Genomic DNA, 26,605 nt, shown 5'->3' on the forward strand with positions numbered 1-26,605 from the left:
AAAAAAAGAATATGTGATGTTACTAGTAACTAGTATAGTCTCTCTCTCTCTCTCTTTGAGTAATACATCAGTATTATATACAGGTATACCCACACACACACACACACACACACACACACACACACACACACACACACACACACACACACACACACACACACACACACACACACAAACACTCACTCACTCTCTCTCTCTCTCTCTCTCTCTCTCTCTCTCTCTCTCTCTCTCTCGATTCTCTCTCTCGATTTCTCTCTCTTTTTATACAGTAGGCTATATGGCGATAAATGATGATGCACTCTCTCTCTCTCTATATATATATATATATACTCACCCTCGAAATAATTTTGTAAACAAAACATTTTTTATAGTAGGCTAACTCATAGCTGTGATCACAAACAAACAATAATGACTGTTGGTGGCTGCTTAATAAAACAAAATATTGTGTATGACATTATTTGGGTTTGTTTCACTTAATTGTAAGTTTCAGTATAGCATCTTGCAATGGGCCTGGTGTGCCCAAGATACACTACACCAAAGATCAGTCCATGTTTCTGGCAGTTTGACCTAAGTACCCATGTACTTGACAAAATACTTCCAAAAACGTCAAGGATCTTCAGTTTGTTCACAATTACAACACCAGAACAGAGGCAACTTCACAAATCACATCCAACCCAGATTTGGCTCAAACAAAGGGTATGTCAAATTTGTTCTCCTGCTATGCTGCTATGCAATGTGGAATGCCCTACTGATGGGCCTGCCTTAAAGGAGTCTGAATCCCTACCCTCCTTTAAAACCGATCTGAAAAGTCACTTACAAGTGGCTGCAACTCGAAACTGGTAAAAAAAGACCCTGACCTTTTTAGTGAATTAACTAAACTGTAACTGTCCTGTACCTTTTCCTATGCAAACTTCAAATAAAGTCTTCAATCAATCAATCAATCAATCAATCAATCAATCAATCAATGAAATGCTCAGTGACGATTTAGTTGCAACTTACTTACATCACAAGGTTTCTGAGGATTTATCATCTTTTTATGGAAAATAGCTGTGGCTGGCTGCTGTAACCTGGCGTGGCCAGACCGACTCATCATCCCCCTCTGCCGGGGGTCTGACGTCCTCGCCTACAACAACTAGAAACTACAACACCCAGAAGACCACGTCAAACATTTTTGGCCACGCATGGGACCCATACATACTAAGCGTCACGAGACTGCTGGTGTTGTGTTGGTCATGGGGAGCTGTGCTGAGAAAATGACTTAAGTGTAGTTCAGCTACAACAGTTGCATTTGACTAGTTATTGCAGGGGTTGTGAGAGTTGTTCTCTATCGGAGGCTGCCATGGCCAACATCACCAAGAAAGTGTCGTGGTCCAGCCGAACTGACGAGTCCGGGGCGACCGGCGGGGAAGGAACACCGCTTCTCAACGGTTCTGAACAGCCCCGATACTCCAGACAGGTAACGTTAGCATGTTGGCTAGCGAGTTAGCATCCCAGCTGACAGACTGACTGTCATGTAACGTTAGAGCAGGCAGGGGTCTGCAACCTGTCTGACATGAAGTGCCATGTTTTCATTTTCCTGAAAGTCATAGTGTGCCATATCAATATTAAGTTTAATTATGACACCGCGTTAAAATGGTATATTTCCTACTGATTTTGATTGTCCAATATAGGCTATAAACTGGACATAACATATTTACAACCTTTATTTTTTCTTGTTCTTTTTGTGATCAATACTCAATAACCCACCTGTCTCCTAGACTCCCCCCTTCCCAGTCAGAGTTATCAGTTTAAATGAATGTAGAATTATGTGCAGGATGTTATGTTTTTGAATATTTAATTTCAAAAGAACAAACCTCTCTCAAACTTATGTCAGTGTGGCAATGATCACCCTCCCCTGTGCCAATGTGTGCACCTGTGCCTATGGTTGCCTACCCCTTTGTTAGACTTTAATGAAAATGCTGTGTCATGGTCTGTTTTTATTTATTTGCATAAAAACGAACCAAAAAAAGAGAACAGAAAATGCTGCGTTATTATATGAATGTATTTCACTAATTTTATTTCATGGCATTCCTCTAACTATGACGAGTGCCCCGCTCTCCCTGTCCAGGATTGGTTTTGAGTTTTCAAAGGCATGCATCGTTTAACTATTGTATGAGCAAGCACAACACAGCACACGCATGCAAACAGCATGAAGAAAGAATATTATCTATAGATTCCTCGAGGAACTTGGAGTACAATTGAAAACTGTCAGGTTACAAAAGACCCGACGTGATGATGACACAAAAGAAGTCAACCAGCAGTGTCATTGAAACAGAAATTGTGGAAATGCCAGCTTCCTCCCTCACAGACGCAGTCGGGCAGTCAACATGTACAGTAATCAAATAGTCCTGGCTAACGACCTACATCCTGTGTTTCACAGTATCATGGTCATTGACTCATTAGTATAGCTATAAGCACTTAAGCACTTAAGCACAATGTTTCCCCCACTTGTACATTCAAACCCTCTGCCCCAATCGTCCATACTAAGGAGCAATGACTGTTTAAATGTTAACTTGCAAAGTGCTACACATAGCCATATATGTCATTTTGCTTAGGTGTGTAATGTCTTTGGTCTGTTAGCTGCCTGGAGGAGGCAGTTTATTTCACATAGGCAGACTCAGCACGGTGGATTTGGAGGAGGAGATGACATCGGATGAGGTAAAGTCTAAAGTCCGGATCCGCTGTCTCCATCTCCGCTCTGTCTGTTTACCAATCACACCATCTACCTCAAAGAACATTCATGTGAATCTCTTCTCTTAATTTAGACCGGAAATCTTTAATTCATCGTAGTTGATAGGATAAACGGTCTCTTCTTCACCTTAAATCAATCCCTACTCTGTAAGCCTACACTATTTAAGACAAAATTGCCAGGCACTATTTACAGTATTTGTATTTTCCACTAATGTTGGTGAATTACAGATGAATTAAAGTACAATGCACTATTTCGTAAAACAGTCAGGAAGAAATAAACTCGAGTGTCTGCAGTATATAGCCATAACATTCCTCTGGTTATGATTATTAATCATGCCTATTAGACGCAAAGATTTGAGGAAGTGTTGTTGATTAGAATAAGTTACTGGAAAGTTGCAATACTGGTCATATCATTTTGCACAGGATTGTTTGAGTGGCCTACAGCAAGTCCAACCTGGCTTGTAATATGCGTAAGCTGATTTATGACATAGTAATACTAGGCCAGGCCTCTGTAAAGACTTTTCATTTCAGTTCAGCCACTTAATGTTCAATACAATAAAGCTTCAGTTAGAGGATTCTACAAATTATTCCCTTTAGCCTAGACTTAAGCTTTAGTGTTGGGTACAGTATAGCTGTTAGCTCCACCCAGCAAGCTTGATCAAATTGACACCTCTGCCTCTTTCAAACTAGCCTGTATTAAATAAACTCATCAACCAAGAAAAGGAACAGGGACTTCATGGACAAGAAGATAAGAGCAGTGAAGTTGACTCATCCACTGTGTTTTAGAGGCACGAGGGTGGAAAATAAACCAGTCTGATGATGGTTTCCCAACATGACACATTGCACAAGATGAATGATTGTAAACCATGAGCTTGAAAAATCCTCAGTATACATTCTGAACTGATTCTTCCTAATCAGGGTATGGTACCACCAAAGATGGGTCACTGGCTTTTCAAAACCGACACTGCCTACAAGTGGGCTAAGTGCAAGAAAGTGGAATCTAAAATGGTTGACTGTGTCTGTCTAACCCTTGTTCAGATCAGTACTGTCACTGTTTAACATTTTCTGATATAATTTTCACTGGTATATTTTTCCACATCAATTGCACATAAGTGTGTTTTTGACACTATTGAACACTTAAATTGAAAATATCCTCTGGTGCTAGTGCTAGGACCTTGCAGCATTCCGTTCTGAGCTAACTTATAGCTATAGAGAGTGAGACTACTAAACTGAATGATACAGATACACAGTGCATTTTAATCATGTTCCTTAGGCTACATTGAAGGAAGTTTTATCACTCACAAGTCCAACACCAACCGCCTTAGTTTCAGCACTAAGCTGCCTCTACTGTAGCTGCTTGGAATGACCTAACTTTAAAATTACTTATTAGTGATACGATACTGTACATTTTGTTCCCGTGCATGATTACCGATATATCCTGTGCATGCATGACAATATGAATTGCTCCGTCTGAGTGCGTGCATGTGCTTACTGTGTGATGCGTTGTCGGTCCATTTAGTGCCCTGCATGTAAATGATAACCTACTGTTGTCTTGTGTGCTGGTAAGGATTGCCTAAATGGAATTATGTGCACCAGTGTTTCCTCAATCAGTCACGCGAACAGGCTGGATTTATAGTTAAACGCAGCAGAAACTATAATCCTGTTTATATGAATTGTATTTTACTTTTGGTTTTACTTGAGTTGTCTTGTTACTTGGTGTAAGTGCTGTTTCAGAGAGGCCTTTCTGCCCTGTCTATAAAATGAAAACAAGAACTGGGAACACTGGTGTAACATTATGTTGTCGTCACAGTAGTCTTATATGGCTCAACTTGTGTAAAATCGCTTCATTGACCTAAATGCCTTTCTGCTTTTACTGCACAGATCCTCAGAGCTGCAGTGTGTAAATCTCAGAGAGTTATGCTTGGTGTAATCATCATAGTCATGGATTTATAGATGTTTTACTTGAAATGAAAATGTAATTATACATTTCCCGCTGACCTCTAGAGTAGTTTAATTGCACATAATGGAGTGCAGTGATTGAAAATGCAAATGGTGATTCAATCAAAAAGATGCGGTACACCTCAAACTCTTGTTTGGAGAGCACAACAAGCTCTGACTAAATACTACAGTGGTGATGACAGGAAATATTCTTGCATACTGCAGCTCGGAGTGTAGGACGGCTGAAAACAGTATGGCCCAGTCATATTGTTGTTGATCAAAATGATGGCTGACCAGCTGCTATACCAGGGTTCCCCAATTCGTTTTTCCCAAGGGCCGAATTATGTCTAGGGTACCAAGCTGAGGGCCACTTGCAGGGGACGACGGTGGCGTTCCCGCTACTCCAGCGACAGTTCAGATATCGTCGTTGTCGGGTGAAAATCTTGTATGTCCAAAACCATTTGTTTTGCATTTATCATTTTAAAAATGATTTAAACTAGTGAAAACAGCCGATCTACAAGCACACAACGCCTTGCGGTGCGAGGCGTTGTGTGCTTGTAGATCTGCTGTTTTCACTACTTTTGTGCAACGGCCTTGTATGATGAAGCAGGGCTTTACTTTGCGAAATAACATACAAATTTGGAGATACAAGGTTTCCACCCGACAACGACGATATACTAGTGTTGTTGCTGCTCTTATACCACCATTATTACTGGGGTTGGTGGGGGCCAGACAGTAGGCCCCCGCTGGGCCGCAAATGGCCCGCGGGCCGCCTATTGGGGAACCCTGTGCTATACACTTGGGCTTCATTTATACTCCGTCATGACGTGTTGTGAGCTTATTAGATCGTCTCTATTCGGTGAGCGACATTGTCATACAAAGTAAAAATAAGGCTTCACTCTTGCTGTATCTTCACTTTGATTTCTGCGACTTTGATGACTTTCTCTTCTCTCCCTAGTCTTCTGCAGAGTTTTTCCATAGGCCAGTGCTCATAGATCAGTGTTTCTATGTCTTACCTTTGTACTCTGATTCCCTTCTTTCAGGACTCGCTGAGGGGACGCCCCAAAGAGATTCCTCACAATGAGAAGCTGCTCTCACTGAAATACGAGGTAAACGAAACGGCCTCGTTAATGTTGTCATTGCTTTATTTTGAATCAGGAAAGTGAGGAGTGACGATAGGGCTGGGCGATATGGTGATAATCATCGTTGAGACGATACAATGTCTCCACGATATGCCTTCTCAGAAGTATCGTATATATTGTGATACAATTGAGGGAGCCTTGTAAAACATCCTGTTTAATCGTTAATACAGAGATTCATTGCAGAATTCAATTTAAACCTGCATTTTGGTCTAAATCAGTAGTTCTCAAACTTTAAAATGTCAAGGTCTCCACTTAACTCTGACAGTATACAAATGGACCCGCAAGGGTCCATTTGGTTTCATTTTTTTATACTATCAGAGTTACATACTTGTAAAGTTCAAATTAGACCTCCCAAAAGGAACCCAGAGAGTCTAGTTTTTGTCAAGTAACTTGAAAAATAATCATAAAAACCAATGTGAAAAAGAATCGTGATAAAATCGTGTATCGTGATACAGCTTGGGAAAATATCGTGATTTTGTATTTTTCCATATCGCCCACCCCTAAGTGACGATTGACCTTTATTCACACAGCAACCGTTTGGCTTTTATGTCACCTCATCAAGGAAGTCCCCTCATTAGGGTGGGGTCTCCAAACCTCCGCCAGAATGTGATGTAAAAACGAAATGGCTGCTGTGTGAATATGACAGATGGTGAGGAACTGAAAGGAGAAGGCATGCAACACAAGTCCTAAGCCAGGAATCAAATACAGGATGTTGTGGTTATGTGGTCGAGGCATTTGATTTTATAAATCCTAATTGTTATTGAATGTTCTCAGTGTTGTTTGGTTTTTCTTTACCACAAGATAGGGATTGGACGATTTCATATCACGATTATTGTGACAAAAGAAATCGCGATTTACGATATTATTATTGCGATAATCAAAATCCATTATCCTGGGGCGGAACATTCGCCAAAAAATAGCTGATCTACAAGCTTGTATATTGGCTATTTTTTGGCAAAGACATCTGATAGAGAGTGGAAAAAAGACTGTATCAAATATGAATATTATAAGTACCTTTTACCAATTATAGAGGGTTTAAGTGGTACCCGGTGCAGCTCGGCAAATAAAAGGTGAATTGATCCCAGTGCATAACGGAGTATGATATCACAATATATTAAATCTCCACGATACGATTATCGCGAGTGTTTTTTATCACGATAAACGATAATATCGTGTATCGTCCCATCCCTACCACAAGAATGTAATGTAAATGGCATGTTATCTAAACAGATTGCTAGGTCAACCAGGTACCCTATACTTTCAATGTACTGATTATTCTTTATATTGTTTAAACTGATGCTACGTTCTTGGTTTACCTGCGATCCCAGTTTCCTGAGGCACTACACTGTCTCATTATTGTGATTACCATGCTTATTGTAAGTCGCTCTGGATGAGAGTGTCTACTAAATGCCTAAATTGTCATTTTAATTGTACATCGTTCCAGAGTCTGGACTATGATAACAGTGAGAACCAGCTGTTCCTGGAGGAGGAGAGGAGAATGAGCTTCATTGTAAGTGCTGGCGGTAACACAGTGTATAATGTACAGTATATTACTGTAAATGAATGGAGAGATGGATAAAGATAATTACTGGCTTTTAGTCCTCCTTAAATAGTTGTCTTAATACCACTTGGTCCTGACTTTAACTGGATTTTATGTTGATTTATTGCTTTTTTACTGTATTTTTATTTACCCCTTGTAGCAACACCAATTAGGACCACAATGGAAATAAGCCTTTGATGGTGATGTCGGTCTCTGCGACTGCGTACTTTCTATGACGTTAGTCTCGCGTGACGTTAGTTTCTTGTGAGCTGTTGGTACTGCATACATAGGGACCTACACACAAAGTCAAACATAGGAGCAGTTAGCACCACAAAACAAATCTAAATCAGATAGAACTTCATTGATTCTGCAGGAGAAATTACATGTTTACACATTTTTTTACACATGTACCGTATTTTCCGGACTATAAGGCGCACTTAAAAGCCTTTAATTTTCTCAAAAAACTACAGTGCGCCTTATAGTCCAGTGCGCCTTATATATGGATCATTCATTGACATTGACATTCCCTTTAGCACAGCTCCATCTGTTGGATGCATAACGCAACGGTAGCGTCTATTATGTGCGCCTTATAGTCAGGTGCGCCTTATATATGAAAACAGTTTGAAAATAGACCATTCATTGACAGTGCGCCTTATAGTCAGGTGCGCCTTATAGTCCAGAAAATACTGTACATCTTTTTTTTTTTTTTTTCCTTATGTCCTATTCTAACCATCACACAATCTCTCTCAATATCTATCTCTTGTAATTCCAAGGGTTTCCGCTGTCTGGAGATCAGTCGCTGGGTGGTGTGTGGTCTGATTGGATTCCTGACGGGTCTCATTGCCTGCTTTATAGACATTGCTGTGGAGCAGCTGGCTGGAATCAAGTACGAAGTGGTCAAACAGAGCATCCTTAAATACTCTTAACATGGTGTTGTTTCTCAACCATTTGAGAGAAAACGAGTTGCAAGTTGTCCCGACAGGGTCACTGAACAGAGTAATATCTTAATTATTTATGTTATGTCATGATTTTATGGTCAGTGCAACATGTTTGGGTCCCAGTGTGAAACCAGTTGATAATTAACACTATTATTGACACATTATATACTGACACGTTTTAAGGAGTTTCACAGAATTCTGAAAAACCCTTTGATACCAATTGAAACGTGCACTGTAACTCGTTGTGAGCTTGTTGAACGGCTATTTTCATATGACGGTGTATGACAGCGTATAAAATAGAACCTAATGTGTTTCAACGATAAAAAAATCTGTTTTTTTATGTCGATTCGTTAATACATTGAAACCAGGAAAGCATCTAATAATAATAATAATAATAAAAGACAAATCATTTTCAAGACAGGACATTTAGAATCAACTAAAAGCGAGAGTGAAGAAATACATAGGTCTTGAGCTGTGCTTTAAAGATATCCACAGACGCTGCCTATTGTAGGTGTAATGGGAGTTTGTTCCAAGCCGTCGCCCCGTAGAAGCAGAATGGTGCTTCACCATATTTTTATGTCATTGTAGGCACATCAAGCAGGTCAGCACTGGAAGACCATAGGAAGCGGTTTGGGACCTACCTAGGCAGGTAGTCATAAAGATACGAAGGTGCCATTGAGAGCTTTGTAAACAAGTAAAATCATTTTAAAATCAACCCTAAAACAACTGGGAACCAGTCTAGTGAAACTGGAGTAATATGTTCTGTCATCGTAATATATGTTCTCTCATCTGTGTCATTTATAAAAGCTCACAGTGCGTCACTTCGTGCCGAGCTTGTACATCTGCTATTTTTGAACATTTTTTGAAAAATCTTGAAAGTGTAAGAACTACTGATTTAGAAAGCATTTGTAGAATCGGCGGCAGGTCCTAATGCACCTTAATGATTTGATTCATCAAAAAAGTAATGAATAGAAAAATCGCTAAGAAGATAAATAGTTGCAGTGTGACTGGACCTTTTCTGTACCAGCCTGGACTGTGCAATGAAAAGCCTCTTTGTCCATTTAGCTCGCTTGGTAATCCGAACAAACTGACCGTCCTCTCCACAGTTCATACCAAGGTTGGAAAAAAAAAAAAAAAAAAACTATTTCATTGCCAGCATTACAGTGCACGTGATTGTCTATTTATCCTGCATCTGTGGTGCAGTAGAACTGTAGACAACTATAGATTTAATTTATTATCATATGTACTACCACTTGTTGTGCATTATCCATCCAGATGTGTTAAAGTTGCTTGATCAATCACGACTGTACTGTGCTCTAGTCCAGGGGTCTTCAACAGGGGGTCCGGGACCCCTAGGGGGTCCTCAGAGTTGCTACAGGTGGTCCTCCAAATCTTGGTGCGACTTTTCTTCTCCTTTTTTATATTAACCATTTGAACCCTAGAGTCCATATTCTGAGAACTTTAGGCAAAAATAGCCGATCTACAAGCTCACAACGCCTCGCAGCTGTGGATCGGCTATTTTCGGCAAAGAGGTTTGGTGTAGAGGGGCAAAAGAGCAGACTAAGTACAGAGTGAAATGTCAAGTTTATTAAGTATTGACGGTTCAAGTGGTTAAATATCTGAAACATCTTCTGAGGATAGTGCTGTCAAACAATGAAATTATATGGAATCTCTGAAAAGGTTGTGGGGGTCCCCCGGTCCCTGCTTCATCGCTCTCTCAACTAAGGGGTCCTTGGCCTGAAAACGTTGAAGACCCCTGCTCTAGTCTATTGTGACTGTTGGTTTAGTCATTAGCTAAGTCAGCTTCCCAATCGCATGATTCCCCAACTCTGTAAGTTACTACCTTGACTGCTGACCCCTCCAGACATTGAGAAGTTTACAGAGGTGGGTGGCCTGTCCATCTCTCTCATCCTATGGGCTGTTCTCAATTCTGCCTTTGTCATGGTGGGAGCCATCCTGGTTGCCTTCTTTGAGGTAAGACAGACAAACAGAAACGTTCTAAACATGGATGTGAGTTTCATGTCATCTTTAGCTATAGATGAGTGGCAAGTTAAATGAAACCCCTGAGAAATATAATGAATACAAAGGCTTCCATACAGGTATACTGTATGATTAGATAAAGCTGTTAACATCGTATTCTGTACAACACATCGTGTTCATTTAAGTGGTGCAATTCTTCTATTTATCTGTTTTTCCAATATTTTAGACATAACATGGTATCACTGAAATGGAAAATTATTATAATAAAGTTGTGGGTCCCCAAATTTATAGAAAGGGATAACTGGCATGTTTTTAATTGGTTGGAATAAGCCCAGTTTGGACTGGAGAGATAATATAAGTTGAAAATATGTGTAGTGAGTTTAATAATAGAAGACACTGATTTAATCAATGAATTACCAATATCATGACTAGCTCCTGATATCTTAAAGTTGTTAAAGTTGTTTTATTATTAGAGTAGGTTGTGATCGGGCTTTCAGCAAGAACAATCTGTCAACATCAAAATAAAGAGGACTGTTATAGTAGGGTTGCAGTGTGTAAATCCCTCATTACAAAGATGACTACACACCTGGTTGAGTGCATTTGTGTCTGCAAATAAATTAAACCCATCTATCGTGATCCTAATGGATTGATGGGTATGAAAATCATGTGAATCATAGGCTATGGACTTTGCAGTCACTAGATCACAAACCGGTTGAACACTGATGGGAGATTTAGGATTGGCATGTTAGATAGCTCTCTTGACCACCACTATCAAAATGCCTGTTAAAAATGCAGACTGTCCTAGATATGGAATCATGGAAATATGAACACATAAAGCTATGAAATGAAAAATGTATGCTGCCCAAGTGTCCAAGGGTCAAGGACCCTTAGACACCAGTAAGACTCCCTAATCGTGAGATAAGCGACTGTCAGGTCGTATGTAACCTCATGGTGGCGCTAGAAGATGGGCATGTGAGAAATCAGGGGCAGAGGTTGTGGTTTGCCAGCCAAGGAGTGTGTGTGCAAAGTTTGGCATGGATAGGGGCAACAGTGCCGGAGATAAGAGTAGGGGCAAAAGTGTGACATGACGGACAGATGGACAGACAGACGTGTGTATAAAGCTGTGCAGATATTATAAATGTGTACATATTGCTAGATTAACACACACACACGCACACACACTCTGTAAATATACACAGATACAAATAAAATATAGCAAGTATTTTATGCCCATACATGGAGATCCCTATCTGAACCAGCCACACAGATGTCTTGGCCATCTGGCCGATATATATCGATGACATCAGGGATCTACATATATGGGCATAAAAGGGATTCTGGGGAATACCCATATATGGACTTTTACATCGGTGATGTCACCTGTGATATCACCTGTGATGTCGCAGTGATGTGTCAAGGGAACCAACCCATAGACTGTAAACACTTTACTACTACAACACTATAAACTTTACTGGGATGGATTTTCACTAGTTGCTACCACACGATGTTTGCTAGAGTTGAGGTGAGGCCTATGTGCAGGCCATTCAAGTCCTTCCTCACTGATCTCAACAGACCATTTCTATATGTGGAACTCCTCTTCATCATCTGGTCTCTTTGCTCCCTCTCCTTTCTATAGCCAGTTGCAGCTGGAAGTGGTATACCACAGATAAAATGCTACTTGAATGGAGTGAAGGTTCCCAGGGTTGTACGACTCAAGGTAACACACACACACACACACACACACACACACACACACACACACACACACACACACACACCACTGTGTGAAGAACTACTTTAACCGATGCACAATGAACAAAAAGAAATTGCATTCATGCTCACATAATGTGTGTGTTCCATAGACCCTGCTGGTTAAAGTGTTTGGTGTTATCTGTTCTGTGGCTGGAGGCCTAGCAGTGGGGAAGGTAAGCAACTATGCATGTATGTTATTATTAAAGTCACAGGTGTGATGAAAATCAGTGGTTCTCAACCTTTTGAGGCTGTGACCCCCAAAATAATCATATTTTAACTGGGGACCTGGAGGGGACTTGAGGATTTACATATTGTATAACACGGTTCTATTGTAAAAATTGCCGAACTACCGATCTACATGCTCACAATCATTAGAGCATGCCTCTAATATTTGAAAATTTGGCCAATGTTTAATTTGTCATTTTAGTATTAAAAAGTCCTTAATTGTCACTTTAGAAATGTGCATATACCCTCTATACACTTAAACTTTGTTGTTTTGTTTACTATTGAGAGAGAAAACAATGTTGCACATTAAGTTAATGATCTGGGGACGCCCCAAAATAATTTGGGGGGTCCCGACCCACAGGTTGAGAACCACAGGTTGAGAACCACTGATGTAAATGAAGTTGTTTGCACACACACTCCTTGGATTAGGGTTGTGTGTGATGTCATGCTGTTCAGGGAAATGTGTCTCGTTAGTCCCTGAAGACACCACGTTCCATAACAAAAATAATAGTTACCTACTCCTCCCACAAAGGAAATTCAGTATTTGCAGCCCGACCCAGCTGATTCGCTGCCCACAAGGAGCGCGTGAGCAATTAGGGGTTAAGAGTCTTGCTCAGGTACACACACCGACATTGCTGGCCTGGCCTGGAATCGAACCAGGGGCTCTGGTTCCCCAGGCGGGCTCCCTAACCAGTCAAAAAAGAGAGAGAAAAAAAGCTGTCTTTCCTATTATAATTACTTTAGGTAGTAAGTGATCTGTTATTTATTTGTCTGCTTGTTTGTCCCACAATTCCTCAGGAAGGTCCCATGATTCACTCTGGTGCCGTTGTAGCTGCAGGGGTCTCTCAGGGTAGGAGCACCTCTCTGAAAAGAGACTTCAAGGTACTGTAGAGGTGTGTGCGAGTGCGTGTGTGTGTGTGTGTGTGTGTGTGTGTGTGTGTGTGTGTGTGTGTGTGTGTGTGTGTGTGTGTGTGTGTGTGTGTGTGTGTGTGTGTGTGTGTGTGTGTGTGTGTGTGTGTGTGTGTACGTGTGCATGCGTGTTTCAAGTGAGACAAACTGTTTATGTTGGATAAAACTATTATATCACCTTGAGAGATTTGCACTGTGCAGGTTGCTTTATTGAGTTAAGTTACAATATGCATAGAAGTGTGTTTTATTAATGTGTGATGTGTGCATTATATAAAGGGTTTGTCCATGTGTGTGGCATGAGTGTATTCGTTCACTAGTGTGTACATGTGTGTTTAGATCTTTGAATATTTTCGGAGGGACACAGAGAAAAGAGATTTTGTATCTGCTGGAGCTGCTGCTGGTGTGTCTGCTGCCTTTGGAGCACCAGTCGGTAAAAATACACACACACACACACACACACACACACACACACACACACACACACACACACAGAGACACAGACACAGGAAAATGAAATAGTGCACACAGTCTAAAATTGAAAATACTGGCTTGTTGCAAATGTCATGTTTTATTAAGATCTTATTATAATATGTGGTTGTATTCCATTGAACTGTGGTGATGCTTGTCCCATGCAGGTGGTGTCTTGTTTTCCCTGGAGGAGGGAGCTTCCTTCTGGAACCAGATGCTCACATGGAGGATAGTGAGTCCTAGAATGACTGAATGGATGAATATGCTGTAGCAGTGCTTCTCAAGTCAACCTTTTGTGGATCAGGGCCCACTTGAACCCATTAAGACCTGCATCTGTGTGTCACGTTAGACTTGAACCATTATTTTATGCTTTAGCTATTGAAAAATAGCTCACAGCGTGGCATAGTGCCGCGCTGCGAACCTGTAGATCTGCTATTTTTGAGAAATTGTGAAAATGTGTGCAAATCTTTGAATATATATATTTTTAAAGCGAACATTTTGAACTCAAGTCTTTGCTTCTGGGGATCCCTGGAACAACATATTCAAAGACTTACACAAATTTTCACTATTTTTCAAAAATAGCAGATCTTCGCAGCCTAACACGTGTTTCAGTAGTCAGGTGGGTGGCCCTACTGCAGAGGAGAGTTAATACTTGAAGGAAGGAAGGAAGGATGGATGGATGAATGAATGGGGGGAGGGAGGATAGGGGGCACAGAAGTCCAGTCCTGACTCTTTGTTTTTTACATCTCTCTCTCTCTCTCTCTCTCTCTCTCTCTCTCTCTCTCTCTCTCTCTCTCTCTTCTTATCTTATCTCCAGTTTTTTGCCTCCATGATCTCCACCTTCACTCTGAATTTCTTCCTGAGTATCTATAATGGAAAAACAGGAGACCTGTCCAGCCCTGGTCTCATCAACTTTGGTCGTTTTGAGAATGATGTGAGAGCATTTATAATACAGCTTATGTAATACATGCTGTACTGTTCACTGTATTATGTTTATTATTTGATCTGTCTATTTCTCTAAACAATTATGATGTATCTTTCTGCAAAATGTAATCTAAGAATAGTCAGACTCTAGAAAAGAGATTAGTGGCATGTTCGGTATAGGAGGTTACAAATCATGACTGCAGTCTTTGAATGTGTTACCATTTTTACCTGTGAATGCTAAGTTAAACATCTGTTCTGTTTCAGAGCAACAAACCAGCCTATAACATCTATGAGATTCCTATTTTCATCATTATGGGAGCCATAGGTAAACACCCTCCTCTTGTAATATTTGTGCTAGCTCTTATATAGGGACTTTGGCTTCTGCAAGGTCATAGTCACTAGCACCACAACGGATGGGATGATAATCACTATTATCGTTTATTGTGATAAAAAGCAGTGCCTGTGCAGTCTACCACACCTTCATGGGGCAAAGTGCTAAGATGAATTTCCCTCAAATGTTTACTCTTTTGTTTTTGCTTTTATCTGGTCAATACAGCATTCACGATTCATTATTCTCTTTTATGTGCTCTACTTGTGCTGTGTGACCCTTTTTCATTTACAACAGGTTATATTTTAATAATGCCTTTAACCGGCAGGTGGATTGCTGGGAGCCCTTTTCAATGTCTTAAACTACTGGCTGACCATATTCAGGATACGGTAAGGCTTATACTGTCATATACGGCCACACTTAAAGTAAAAATAGTTTTACAAATGTGTAAAATGTGTGAGAAAAACACTGGTACTGTGCACAAGACATTTGCTGCTATGAGTTTAGCTCTGAGCAGGCGAATATAGACATAATGGGGGCGGCATAGCTGAATGGTTAGGGAGCCCGCCTGGGGAACCAGAGCCCCTGGTTGTCCCAGGTTCGATTCCAGGCCAGGGTAGCAATGTCGATGTTTGTCCCTGAGCAAGACTCCTAACCCCTATTTGCTCACGCGAATCAGCTGGGTTGGGAGAATACTGAATTTCCCTCTTGGGAGGAAATGGGTATCTACTGTAGAGACGCACAGACTCTCTCATAGAGCTAATAATACCAATGGTACTTCCTGGTTTGGGGACGTCATCGTCACTAAAATAATAATTAAAAAAGGGGTGTCAAACTTGTGGCCATCACAATGTTAGAATCACCCTGGAACACTTGAGTAGTATTTACTGTAAGTGGAAAGAGGAACTGAGCACCACTTACAGTGGCAGGTCCGCTCTAAACTGGCATGTGGAGGAACATGTGAGTGAATCCATGTTATCTTATCAGCCAGGCTAGGTCTGCACACTGGGCATGAATTTTCATGAGCATGCGTGAACATGCCTGCCATTGTCGTCTTCCAGGTATGTGCACCGGCCCTGTCTACAGGTGATGGAGGCCATGCTGGTCGCTGCCGTGACAGCAACGGTATCCTTTGCTATGATCTACTTCTCCAATGACTGTCAGCCACTGGGACCAGACCAGACCGGTCAGGGACCAGACCAGTCTGACCAGTACCCTCTGCAGGTACACACACACACACACACACACACACACACACACACACACACACACACACACTAGGGATGGGACGATATAAAAATGTCTTGTCACGATATTTCCAGGTCAGTTTTACCAATTATAGAGGGTTTATATGGTACCGGCTATTCAGCTCGGCAAATAAAAGGTGAATTCATCCCAATGCATGACGAAGGACAATTTCACGATAAATGAAATCTCCACGATACGGTTATTGTGAGTGTTTTTTATCACGATAAACGATACTCCCTAATACACACATACTCACACACTGGAAATCATACTGGCCAATGTTATCAATACAGTGTTTTTCTTTGAATCTCTCATCGACCCTTTTTCTTTCTCCGTCTTCTCCTGCCTGCCCCTCCCCTCTATCTGTCCCCCTCTCCATTAACAGTTGTTCTGTGCAGATGGAGAGTACAACTCTATGGCAACAGCATTCTTCAACACCCCTGAGAAAAGTGTCCGGAGTCTCTTCCATAACCAGCCAGGTAAGAGAGGTGATGGATGGATGTGTATACATAGACATACACGGTAGGGTGAATTATATTTTTGGTAAACAAAACGTTTTTTTTTTTTTTTTTACAATATGCTTGTGCGCCTATACTGCCAGGAATATTATTAATTTCCAAGTTATGAGTACAGAAACCCAGCAGGCATAAGTATGATTGCAGACTGTAGTACACCAGTAGCCCAACGATTAGGTCTTCCAGGCTGGACCATGGGCTGGACCAGCCTGGACCATAATGGCTGGCCGCCTATGGGCGCCGCCATTAAGGGCCGGTCCGGGCGAACGGGAGCGATCCTGGACGCCGTGCACGTCGTGCGCACGCCGTGTACAATCATTTTTGCTCCTGGGTGACCACTCTGTCAGCCCAGCCACTTTTTTCCGAATGAAAATCCGTCTAAATATGGTAAACTTTGATAAAGAAACGTTAGCTTTCCATGCTAAAAAAAGGCCTATGCTATGTTATGGGCAAACGATTTCCGGGTTACGTCATCGATGATGTCATTTCCATCGCAAAATCATTCTTTAGACTGAAATGAAGCTAGAAAGGTCAGTTTTTGCTCTAAAAATGTCAAAAAAATACCAAAAAAAAAATCATCAGCAAGGCGACGTTTGGCGATCTGGCTGCCTCAGCCCCCCCCCAAAATGGCGATTTTTGGCGATTTGGCTGTGAAGCAGTTATTATTATTATTATTATTTTTGTCAAAAGGTTAAAGCACTATATTCCATTACTATAGTTGCTATATGTTCAGTAATAGGGATCTCCCCGTCTCGCCGCCTCTTTAATAAACAGAAAATACATTTTCAGAGGTTGTTGCAATTTTTCAGCCAATCAGGAGAGAGTACCCATTTACCCAGTACCCATTTTCCCCCCACATTATCGTTTTAAAATGTATACTGTTCCAGTTCCACTTTTGTGCATTCACTAGCAAAACCTTTGACAGTTTATTCACACTGCTGCTAGCCTGCTACCAATGATGACCCTGGCAGGAGACCTTGGCTACAACACTGTCTGTTGTTGTTCTCCTTGTTTTTGTGCCTTCATACCCCTGAATATTGATCAGTTTTTTTCCAGGAAACTCCTTACAATTTGACCATTGTTCATGCTGTACAACCCACACAACAAACCACCTCTACAATGGACCTCTGGTCTTCCTCTCTCTGTCGTTTTCTTACCCATCCTTTCTCTCATAAATAATACTGTTCACACCTGTCTCTCTGGCCCTTCCATGTACCTGCAACGCTCTTAAAACCTGCGATCCCTATTTTGGGCACGTTCTTACAGGCGTTATTTTAAACATAAAAATAGCAGATCTGCAAGCTCACAGTGAATTGTGTCTCAATTATGGATGGACGGCCTAAATTATCAGAATTATTTAACAGGAATCTGTTCATATCGAGACCTCAGGAGGAAAGCACAATGTTAGAAACAAATTTCAAGCGGGCTTGTAAGGTTTGTTTTAACAGCTTGTTGTAGGTAGATAGTATGCATTATGTGTTAACCAGGACTTCATTCTGGCCAATCACTTCTCTCTCTATCTTTCTCTTCTCCCTCTCTCCAGCCTCCTGTTGCCTATCTTTTTTCATCTCTGCCTTTCCCTGTCTTCCTTTGAACCGATGGCTGACCTCTCTTCTTTCTACTAACTCTCCTGACTTTCTCATCTCGCTCTTTGTTCCCTTCTCTTGCTCAAACCATAATCTTTCCTCTTGGGGACCAACCACCATCTGACCATGGACACGTTCCCCTCTGACCATGGACACGTTCCCCTCTGACCATGGACACGTTCCCCTCTGACCATGGACACGTTCCCCTCTGACCATGGACACGTTCCCCTCTGACCATGGACACGTTCCCCTCTGACCATGGACACGTTCCCCTCTGACCATGGACACGTTCCCCTCTGACCATGGACACGTTCCCCTCTGACCATGGACACGTTCCCCTCTGACCATGGACACGTTCCCCTCTGACCATGGACACGTTCCCCTCTGACCATGACACACCTCCACAGGTGATCTGAGTGTGATGTCCCTCTGCATTGTGTGTTTCCTCTGACATCCTCCAGGCTCGTACAACCCTCCCACACTGGGCATGTTCACTGTCACCTACTTCTTCCTGGCCTGCTGGACGTACGGGCTGACTGTGTCTGCCGGAGTCTTCATCCCCTCTCTGCTGATAGGAGCAGCCTGGGGGAGGCTGTTTGGAATACTGCTGGCCACCATCAGCCCCTCAGACCCTGTGAGTGTGTGCTTGTTCTTATTTGTCCTGTAATCTGGCCATAAACAGACGCATGCGCGCGCACACACACACACACGCACGCACGCACGCACGCACGCACGCACGCACGCACGCACGCACGCACGCACGCACGCACGCACGCACGCACGCACACACACACACACACACACGCGCATACGCACACACACACACACACACACACACACACACACACTTTTGATTTGCCATTATATCTTAAAAGTGATAGATGCTACAGTATATGTCATTGTAATTTGACATACTATTTTATTTGGGCCAAGACATGTTTTTACTTTTTCTCACTGCTTTAAATGTTCTTTTCGTGTGAAAATTATGCTAAAACTAAACCCAAATCTTGGATTTAAATATTCCACATTTACTCCTTTTACATTAATGTGTTTGTATGTTTAGATTTGGGCGGATCCTGGTAAATATGCCCTGATTGGCGCTGCATCACAGCTTGGTGAGTTTCCCAGTTTACAACATGTTGCTTATTAATTTATAGTTTGTCATATGACAGTGTCACATGTTAGAAGTAGCAAATCTACAAGTTCACAACTTATAATCATGTACGAACCACGCATGACATCATGTTTGATGTCTAATGTAACAGGATGAAAGGGATGATACTGACATGGCCAGTTTGGACCAGGCATGTGATTCAGACAGAGTCTAGACTTTTATTACTATTCACTGGTCTTCAGTTTCTATATTATTTTACTGTTTTGCTTAAGGATTCTTTGACAGGAATAAAAAGACTGGATTACGTGTCCTGTACAGCAGTGGTTCCCAATATTTTTAGCTTGTGAGTTGTGACCCAAAAGAGAGATTAGATCTTTGCCCGGGACCCAAACTAGTGAAAACAGCAGCTCACAACGCGTCGCTTCACGGCACGTTGTGAGCGGCTATTTTCACTACTTCTTAAACGTTTGTTTTTTTATTTATGGAATTTCTCAGATTTTTCTTTGATTTCTTCATGAAATTATATATATATATAATATATATATTGGGGACGTCAAAACAAAATGTAAGAAACCAAAAATTAAACCCTCAATGTAAATGTATTAGCTGTAATGCTGCCTTTCACCCTGCAGGGGGCATCGTGAGGATGACCCTCAGTTTGACTGTCATCATGGTGGAGGCCACAGGAAATGTCACCTACGGTCTCCCCATCATGCTGGTCCTCATGACGGCCAAGATAGTAGGAGACTACTTTGTAGAGGTGAGCCGAGGGGGCGGAGACTCTCAGGGGCTGGGCTGTCACGACATTTTACATGACGATTAATTGTCACTCAAATAATTGCGATTCTGTGTTTTGTCCTTTTACAATTACATTTCTGTTTGGCTTGTAGGCAGATATTACACATAACCTAAATATACAAAGAAATGACTGACATTTGACAACTTAATTCTTGAAAAAGAACATTGATAGTGGAAATAAACGATCTACAAGCTCACAAGGGCGTCGCATCACGACATGTTGTGTTGCTGCTATTTCCACTATTTTTGAAAATGTTTGAAATATATCGAAATTTTTCAACATGGAAAGGATTATGACAAAGTAATTGCGATTATAATTGTATGCCGTAAGCACGTATAAGCTCACAAATATTCCATATCCCATAATCCATGGCTACTAATAACCTTGTGCCTCTTCAGGGGGTGCTAACGTAAAGCAACAATAACTGTCTGTTTACCCAGGATATACAATATTTTAGTGCAAAATGTCAAAAAGTCCAGGCGAACAGACAGCAAATAATAATAAATGGCCTGGCGGGCGAACAGACTTGTTACCCTGCAGACACATGCACAAAGGACCAGTGTGTGTGTGATCTCTTGTGTTTGTGTTCCAGGGCATATATGACCTCCACATTAAACTACAGAGTGTTCCCTTCCTACACTGGGAGGCCCCGGCCACATCTCATTGGCTGACGGCAAGGTAACGCTTGCTCTCATTGGCTCATAGCAAGTGATTTTGACGAATTACATGTCAACTTCACAGAGATGATTATAACAAATATGTTTCTCCCTCATGTTATCACCTCCTCACCTTTTTCTATCTCTTTTTCCCCCTTGTCCCTCCCCCCCTCTCTGTCTTTCATCTTCAGGGAGGTACAGAGTTCTCCAGTAACGTGTTTCAACAGGCTAGAGAAAGTGGGAACCATCGTAGACGTCCTTAGCAACACCTCCACCAATCATAACGGTTTCCCTGTCGTCGCGCAACTCCCCGGTAGCGACGAGGTACCACTCAGCCGCCTCGGCAATTTATTGATCGGGAGAAGAGAAAGACTCCCGGTCATTTCTGTGTGATTGTACTAAAGTGAAATAGTTCGGTTAGGTTTTACGCATTTCAAATGAAATGAAAAAAAAAAAAAAAAAAAAATGATTACCACTGATTTCAAAAAGATTATTAAAGTCAACTGTAATCAAGTGAAACTTTATTTTTATAGATTTTTTTAAGCACCAGCTAAATCACAGTGTTTTATTGGAAGATTAGAAAATGCATAGAAAATGTACAGAAGTATTGGACATTCCCCTGCAAAATGTCCACATAATAAATGTTTAATTTGTAAAGAAAATGTAGTGTGAATGTGAACACAATGTAAAGAATTATCAGCTCTTTGTCCAATTGGAACGTTATATAAAATAGAATATAGTTGTGTACAGGATAAATACGTACAGTACGTCTACAGAATGCAGTATATAAACAAGTGGGTTGATCATTCAAGGTTAACCGCTGCTGAACATGGATTTCCTATTCTTACACATATCCCTCCATCACCTGTATCTCTCTCTCTCTCTCAGCTACCAAAGCTCTGCGGTCTCATCCTTCGCTCTCAGCTCATTGTTCTGCTCAAACACAAGGTGAGATGTGTGCAGTCTCTTGCGTGCGTGAGTGCGTGCGTGCGTGCGTGCGTGCGTGCGTGCGTGCATGCGTGTGTGTGTGCTGCATTGGGTTAGTGTTATATAGTGTTGTGTGTTGCATGTGTGACAGTGGAAAGTGTCTACATGTTGCCCAGATATTTTCATAAACATTTATTGATGTCAGGATGTGAAATCACTGCTTTAAATCGTTTTATATACTGGTCTTACACTTCTGAAACTAGTTAGATTCCTTTATATATTTTAGGAAACGTTTCACAAATGACAGTACAAAGAGCTAATGAACCACAACGTGTTAAATACTCATCCCGACTTATCTGAGTCCAAACAGTCCAAACATCTTGAAATTGCTTAATATAGGATTATTTATTTAGACTTTTCTAAATAAGATGGAACAAAAGAAAAGTATATGGACATTTTGATGACAATGTAAATAGCACATGATTCATCACTAAAGCATGCATTTCACTTTCATTATTAAAACAATTCTGTTAATAGATGAACTGTTTAACCCCTGATGTATTTGTGATATATCAACTCTGTTGATGGCTCGGCCTCTCTCTCTCTCTCTCTGTGTCTACTTAAACCTGTTTCTTTCACTCCCATCCATCCATACAAGGGTGTTTGTGTGTGCATGTTGTCACATCCTTCCCTCCTTTGTCTCTCACTGTGTGTGTGTGTGTGTGTGTGTGTGTGTGTGTGTGTGTGTGTGTGTGTGTGTGTGTGTGTGTGTGTGTGTGTGTGTGTGTGTGTGTGTGTGTGTGTGTGTGTGTGACTCCCAGGTGTTTGTGGAGCTGGCTCGGTCCAGGCTGACCCACAGGAAGCTGCAGCTGAAGGACTTCCGGGATGCGTACCCCCGCTTCCCTCCCATCCAGAGCATCCACGTCTCCCAGGATGAGAGAGAGTGCATGATGGACCTCACAGAGTTCATGAACCCCACGCCCTACACCGTACCACAGGTACACACACACACACACACACACACACACACACACACACACACACACACACACACACACACACACACACACACACACACACACACACACACACACGCAGGCGCGCACGCTTTACACTGTTCCACAATTACTTATGTACATGCATACACCTTATACTCTCCATTAAGGTATATATCAATCTTTTGCTGTTGTTGCTAAATTGATTGTTGAAATTATAGGCAAGGGTGAATACCTCTTTGTGTGTGTGTGACTGTGTGTGTGTAGGAGACATCTCTGCCTCGTGTGTTCAAGCTGTTCAGAGCACTGGGACTGAGACATCTAGTCGTTGTGGATGACGAGAACAGGGTAAGTACTGCGTGTGATGTGTGTGCCCTGTCTTTCCCTGCCTGAGAGCTAGCGTTATGTGTGTGTCATGGTCTCATCTGATGAGTGATACCAAACGCTCTGATCCTCATACATTTTTGTTGCTGGCGGGCAGAAACCTTATCTCCATATTTCACTGTTTGTGTTTTTTCTTAAGTTAATGCCCTACTTGATCATGCTACAGCATCACTCAAAAGTAGCAGATCCGCAAGCTCAAAACGTGAAATTTGTTATTTTTTAAAAAGTAAATGTGAGGTCTCCACCCAACATAGACAATTTGTTATTTACCAGATTTTCGATTGCTCCATGGACGCTGCGCGTGCCCATTATGCACGCTGCGCGTGCCCATTATGCACGCGGCCGCTCCCGTTCACGGCCGCCCCACGCGTCTTCTTTCATGCGGAGAAGAAAAAATACAAGCGCGGCGATCCATGAGTCAGATATAGTCCATAGAAGATGGGGCCGTCTTGAACAAACGAGCGATGTGGGAAAACAAACAGCGAAAAGGCCATTTTACTGCAGCCAGATAGAATGGATGTGAATGAGGAAGTGGAAGTTGTTCAACAGCGGCTTTCGCAAGGCATCATGGGATATTGAGTTTTTTTGCTACTAGTGGCCACGGAGCACTGCAGGTATCGACGTCTGTGAGCATCTTAACGGGGCCTTGTCACTCCACGGGGCTAAACTTTAAGACGCCTGTGGAGTGGACGTCTTAGGCACTCAAAAAGTGTTCATCTAGAGCGACCTACAGTACTACTGTACATATCATACATACAGTATCATACAACTGGTATGTTGAAGATGATGATAATGAATTTACTTTTTCCTCCTTCTCAAGGTGGTTGGTCTGGTGACCAGGAAGGACTTGGCCAGGTACCATCTGGGCAAGCATGGGCTGGAAGAACTACAGCTGGCACAAACATAGTAGACACAGATGATGTGCAATGGACTTGGATGCAAAGACAAGCGCTCGCTCGCGCGCGTGCGCGCGCGTGCACACACACACACACACACACACACACACACACACACACACACACACACACACACACACACACACACACACACACTTTCACATGGGTGGTACAACACTCAGACATAAACATGTAAATTGACTTAGATACCAGACGGACACACAAACACTCATTCCCATGGATTACACAGGTCACTTGTTGCCTAGTTACTTCTCAGCTCCAGCTATGCACTCCCCATGGACTCTGTGGTGGTCCAAGAGACCATGCCAAAACGGTCACCATGACAACACAAGGACTTGGTTTGATGGCAAGGTGTGGACAGAAAAGATGTGTGGAAATGATCGGGATTATGGTTAAAAACACCACCTTAAGTGCGGTGGAATTAACTTTTGTTTTGTCATTGTCGTTCCCTGTCAAATGGTTCTAAACCTATTTTTTTTTTTACACCCAGATGGACAAATCTTGACTCATGGTTATGGAACCTTTTCATGGATGAGTCAAAGATTACTGACTTTACTCAGTATGTTTACTGTTTTGTAACTTGAGAACAAGTACTGTTATGGACAAGACAGGTTGACCTTTCAGGAAACGTGGCCGTTTTATTTGTGGACTGTAGGAAAAGGCGTATGAATGCTTTAAGGGATTATTAATTAACACAAACTACCCAAACTGTAGGCTGGAGGTCAAAGTTAAATACCAGTTTGCTTAACCTTTGACTCCAGTGTCTTGTATGAAAATGGTCCCCTATAAGAATCTTCTCTGCATCTTCAGAGCAATGGCTCATCAAGTTAGGTTCCATGGTAGAAAAAGTAATTCAACTCTGGGAACCATTAAAACCTCTTGTCACTCTTGTTACATTGGGTACAAAGAAACACAGGTTCATGTTTGTGTTCATTCACAAATGTAATTACATTAAATAGGGTGGATTCAAGAGCACTCTGGCTCAGCTGATGTCAGCTCATCCACCTTTTTGTGTTATTTAGTTGCACTGTGTGAGTGAGGATGCTTTTATTTATTGTTATTACATTGTCTTTGTCTTGAGATTTAAAATGGGGTGGGGGGGTGTATTTATGGTGAGACAGTTTAAAGGCATGAGGTGTTTGGTCATTTACAATGGAATGGCAAAGGGCTTTCGTCCCATTACTAATACAGTAGTTCCATTTCCTTTTCAAAATACAGTGTGTACAAAACCTTCAAGTATCAAGATACTTCTTTTATTGGCAAGTGATTTGAGAGAAGAGTGTAGACCAGACCAGGGGTGTAATGGTGATTTCTTTTTACTGTGGTGGAACGCTATTTTAATGTCGTCACGCTCTCACATTGCAGTAGCAAAACTCAAAGTTTGCTTTGAACTAGTACCTTTCTCTTCTTGGATGGTGGCTGAGGCATTCTTGTAGCATGCAGATAGTATATACTGTAGACATGGGGTTCCCAAACTTTTTTGTCCCAGGGCACCCCGTGAATATTTTTTTTTTATCCGAGGCACCCCTACATTATAATTTTCACTCCCAGCAACTCATATTTATTGCATATCGTTGTTGTCAGGTGGAACCCTTGTATGTTCAAAACCGTTCGTTTTATATTTATCATCTATAAAATGTACTAAACTAGTGATGCGAGGCATCACTAGGTTGATGATAATAGTCATTTTAGTTAGAAGTGACTGAAAATAACTGTGTACTTCAAGTTTAAAATTATACTAAATATTTTTTCAAGTGTCCAAATAAATTCCAAATATTATCAAATGATCTCGCGGCACCCCTGGACTGCCGTCGCGGCACCCCAGGGTGCCCCGTCACCCACTTTGAAAACAGCAAATGCTGTGTTGCCTATACAGTATATTGTGTGTGTGAGGATGCATTTGCACAACCTGTTATTCAAAGAAGCCATTTGGGTATGCGGAGAAAACGTTCTAGCATGCACGCGCGTACACATCCACGCATATGTGTGTGTGTGTGTGATGCTGCCAACAAAACTGGCGGAACACTGGTGTCGCAAGAAGCGACCACTGCACCCCTCGTGTAGACTGTCTCGTGTCTCTTATTTGCCTTTTTGAATTATGTCACTTGATTGTTGTTTTTGACTGAGAGATGATTGATGGACTGTGATTGATAAAATTAGGACAGGATTTTGGGAACTCTCTTATTACAGTAGTTTATCATCAGCACCATTAAAGACATTTGTACTCAAACCTCCGGAAGTTTGTATCGCCACGAAATATTTGCACTTTGATATACTACTGAGATCAAAGACAGATTTTGGTTTTTGCTATGTTGAGAAATACCCTCAAGTGACCCATGAGAAAGATTTTATGAATGTAAAACGTTTTTGCCGTGAACATTTTAATTTTATTTACTTGCATTTAACTGACAGTATTCGATGATGTGCCATCAGTGACATTTATAGATCATGCCAGGATCACCGGAGTGTGTACATACAAATAATAATAATTTACATTTTACTATTTGTGTTTTCAGTATGTTTTTTTCTCCGCTGTACACTTGTGTTCATTGTTTTTACATTTCGCCTCAAATCCTTGTTTTTGTCTTGT

The 26,605-nt window shown here is 41.6% G+C and overlaps 1 protein-coding gene across 1 annotated transcript; it reads left to right on the forward strand.

The window, feature by feature from the left end:
- Positions 1 to 1,263: 1,263 nt before the first annotated feature.
- Positions 1,264 to 26,605, forward strand: clcn7 (chloride channel 7). Its single transcript, XM_080724895.1, has 25 exons — positions 1,264 to 1,456; positions 2,620 to 2,697; positions 5,712 to 5,777; positions 7,255 to 7,320; positions 8,124 to 8,256; positions 10,153 to 10,262; positions 11,905 to 11,985; positions 12,131 to 12,193; positions 13,044 to 13,127; positions 13,491 to 13,584; positions 13,790 to 13,854; positions 14,440 to 14,556; positions 14,811 to 14,871; positions 15,203 to 15,263; positions 15,936 to 16,098; positions 16,508 to 16,601; positions 18,685 to 18,857; positions 19,287 to 19,338; positions 19,970 to 20,097; positions 20,729 to 20,814; positions 20,984 to 21,116; positions 21,681 to 21,740; positions 22,541 to 22,717; positions 22,982 to 23,062; positions 23,919 to 26,605. The coding sequence occupies exons 1-25, from the start codon at positions 1,340 to 1,342 to the stop codon at positions 24,003 to 24,005; spliced, it is 2,430 nt and encodes an 809-aa protein (XP_080581021.1). The 5' UTR covers positions 1,264 to 1,339; the 3' UTR covers positions 24,006 to 26,605.

This window comes from Nannobrachium achirus, assembly GCF_963921795.1.
Source record: "Nannobrachium achirus genome assembly, chromosome: 4".
Classification (NCBI taxonomy): Eukaryota; Metazoa; Chordata; class Actinopteri; order Myctophiformes; family Myctophidae; genus Nannobrachium; species Nannobrachium achirus.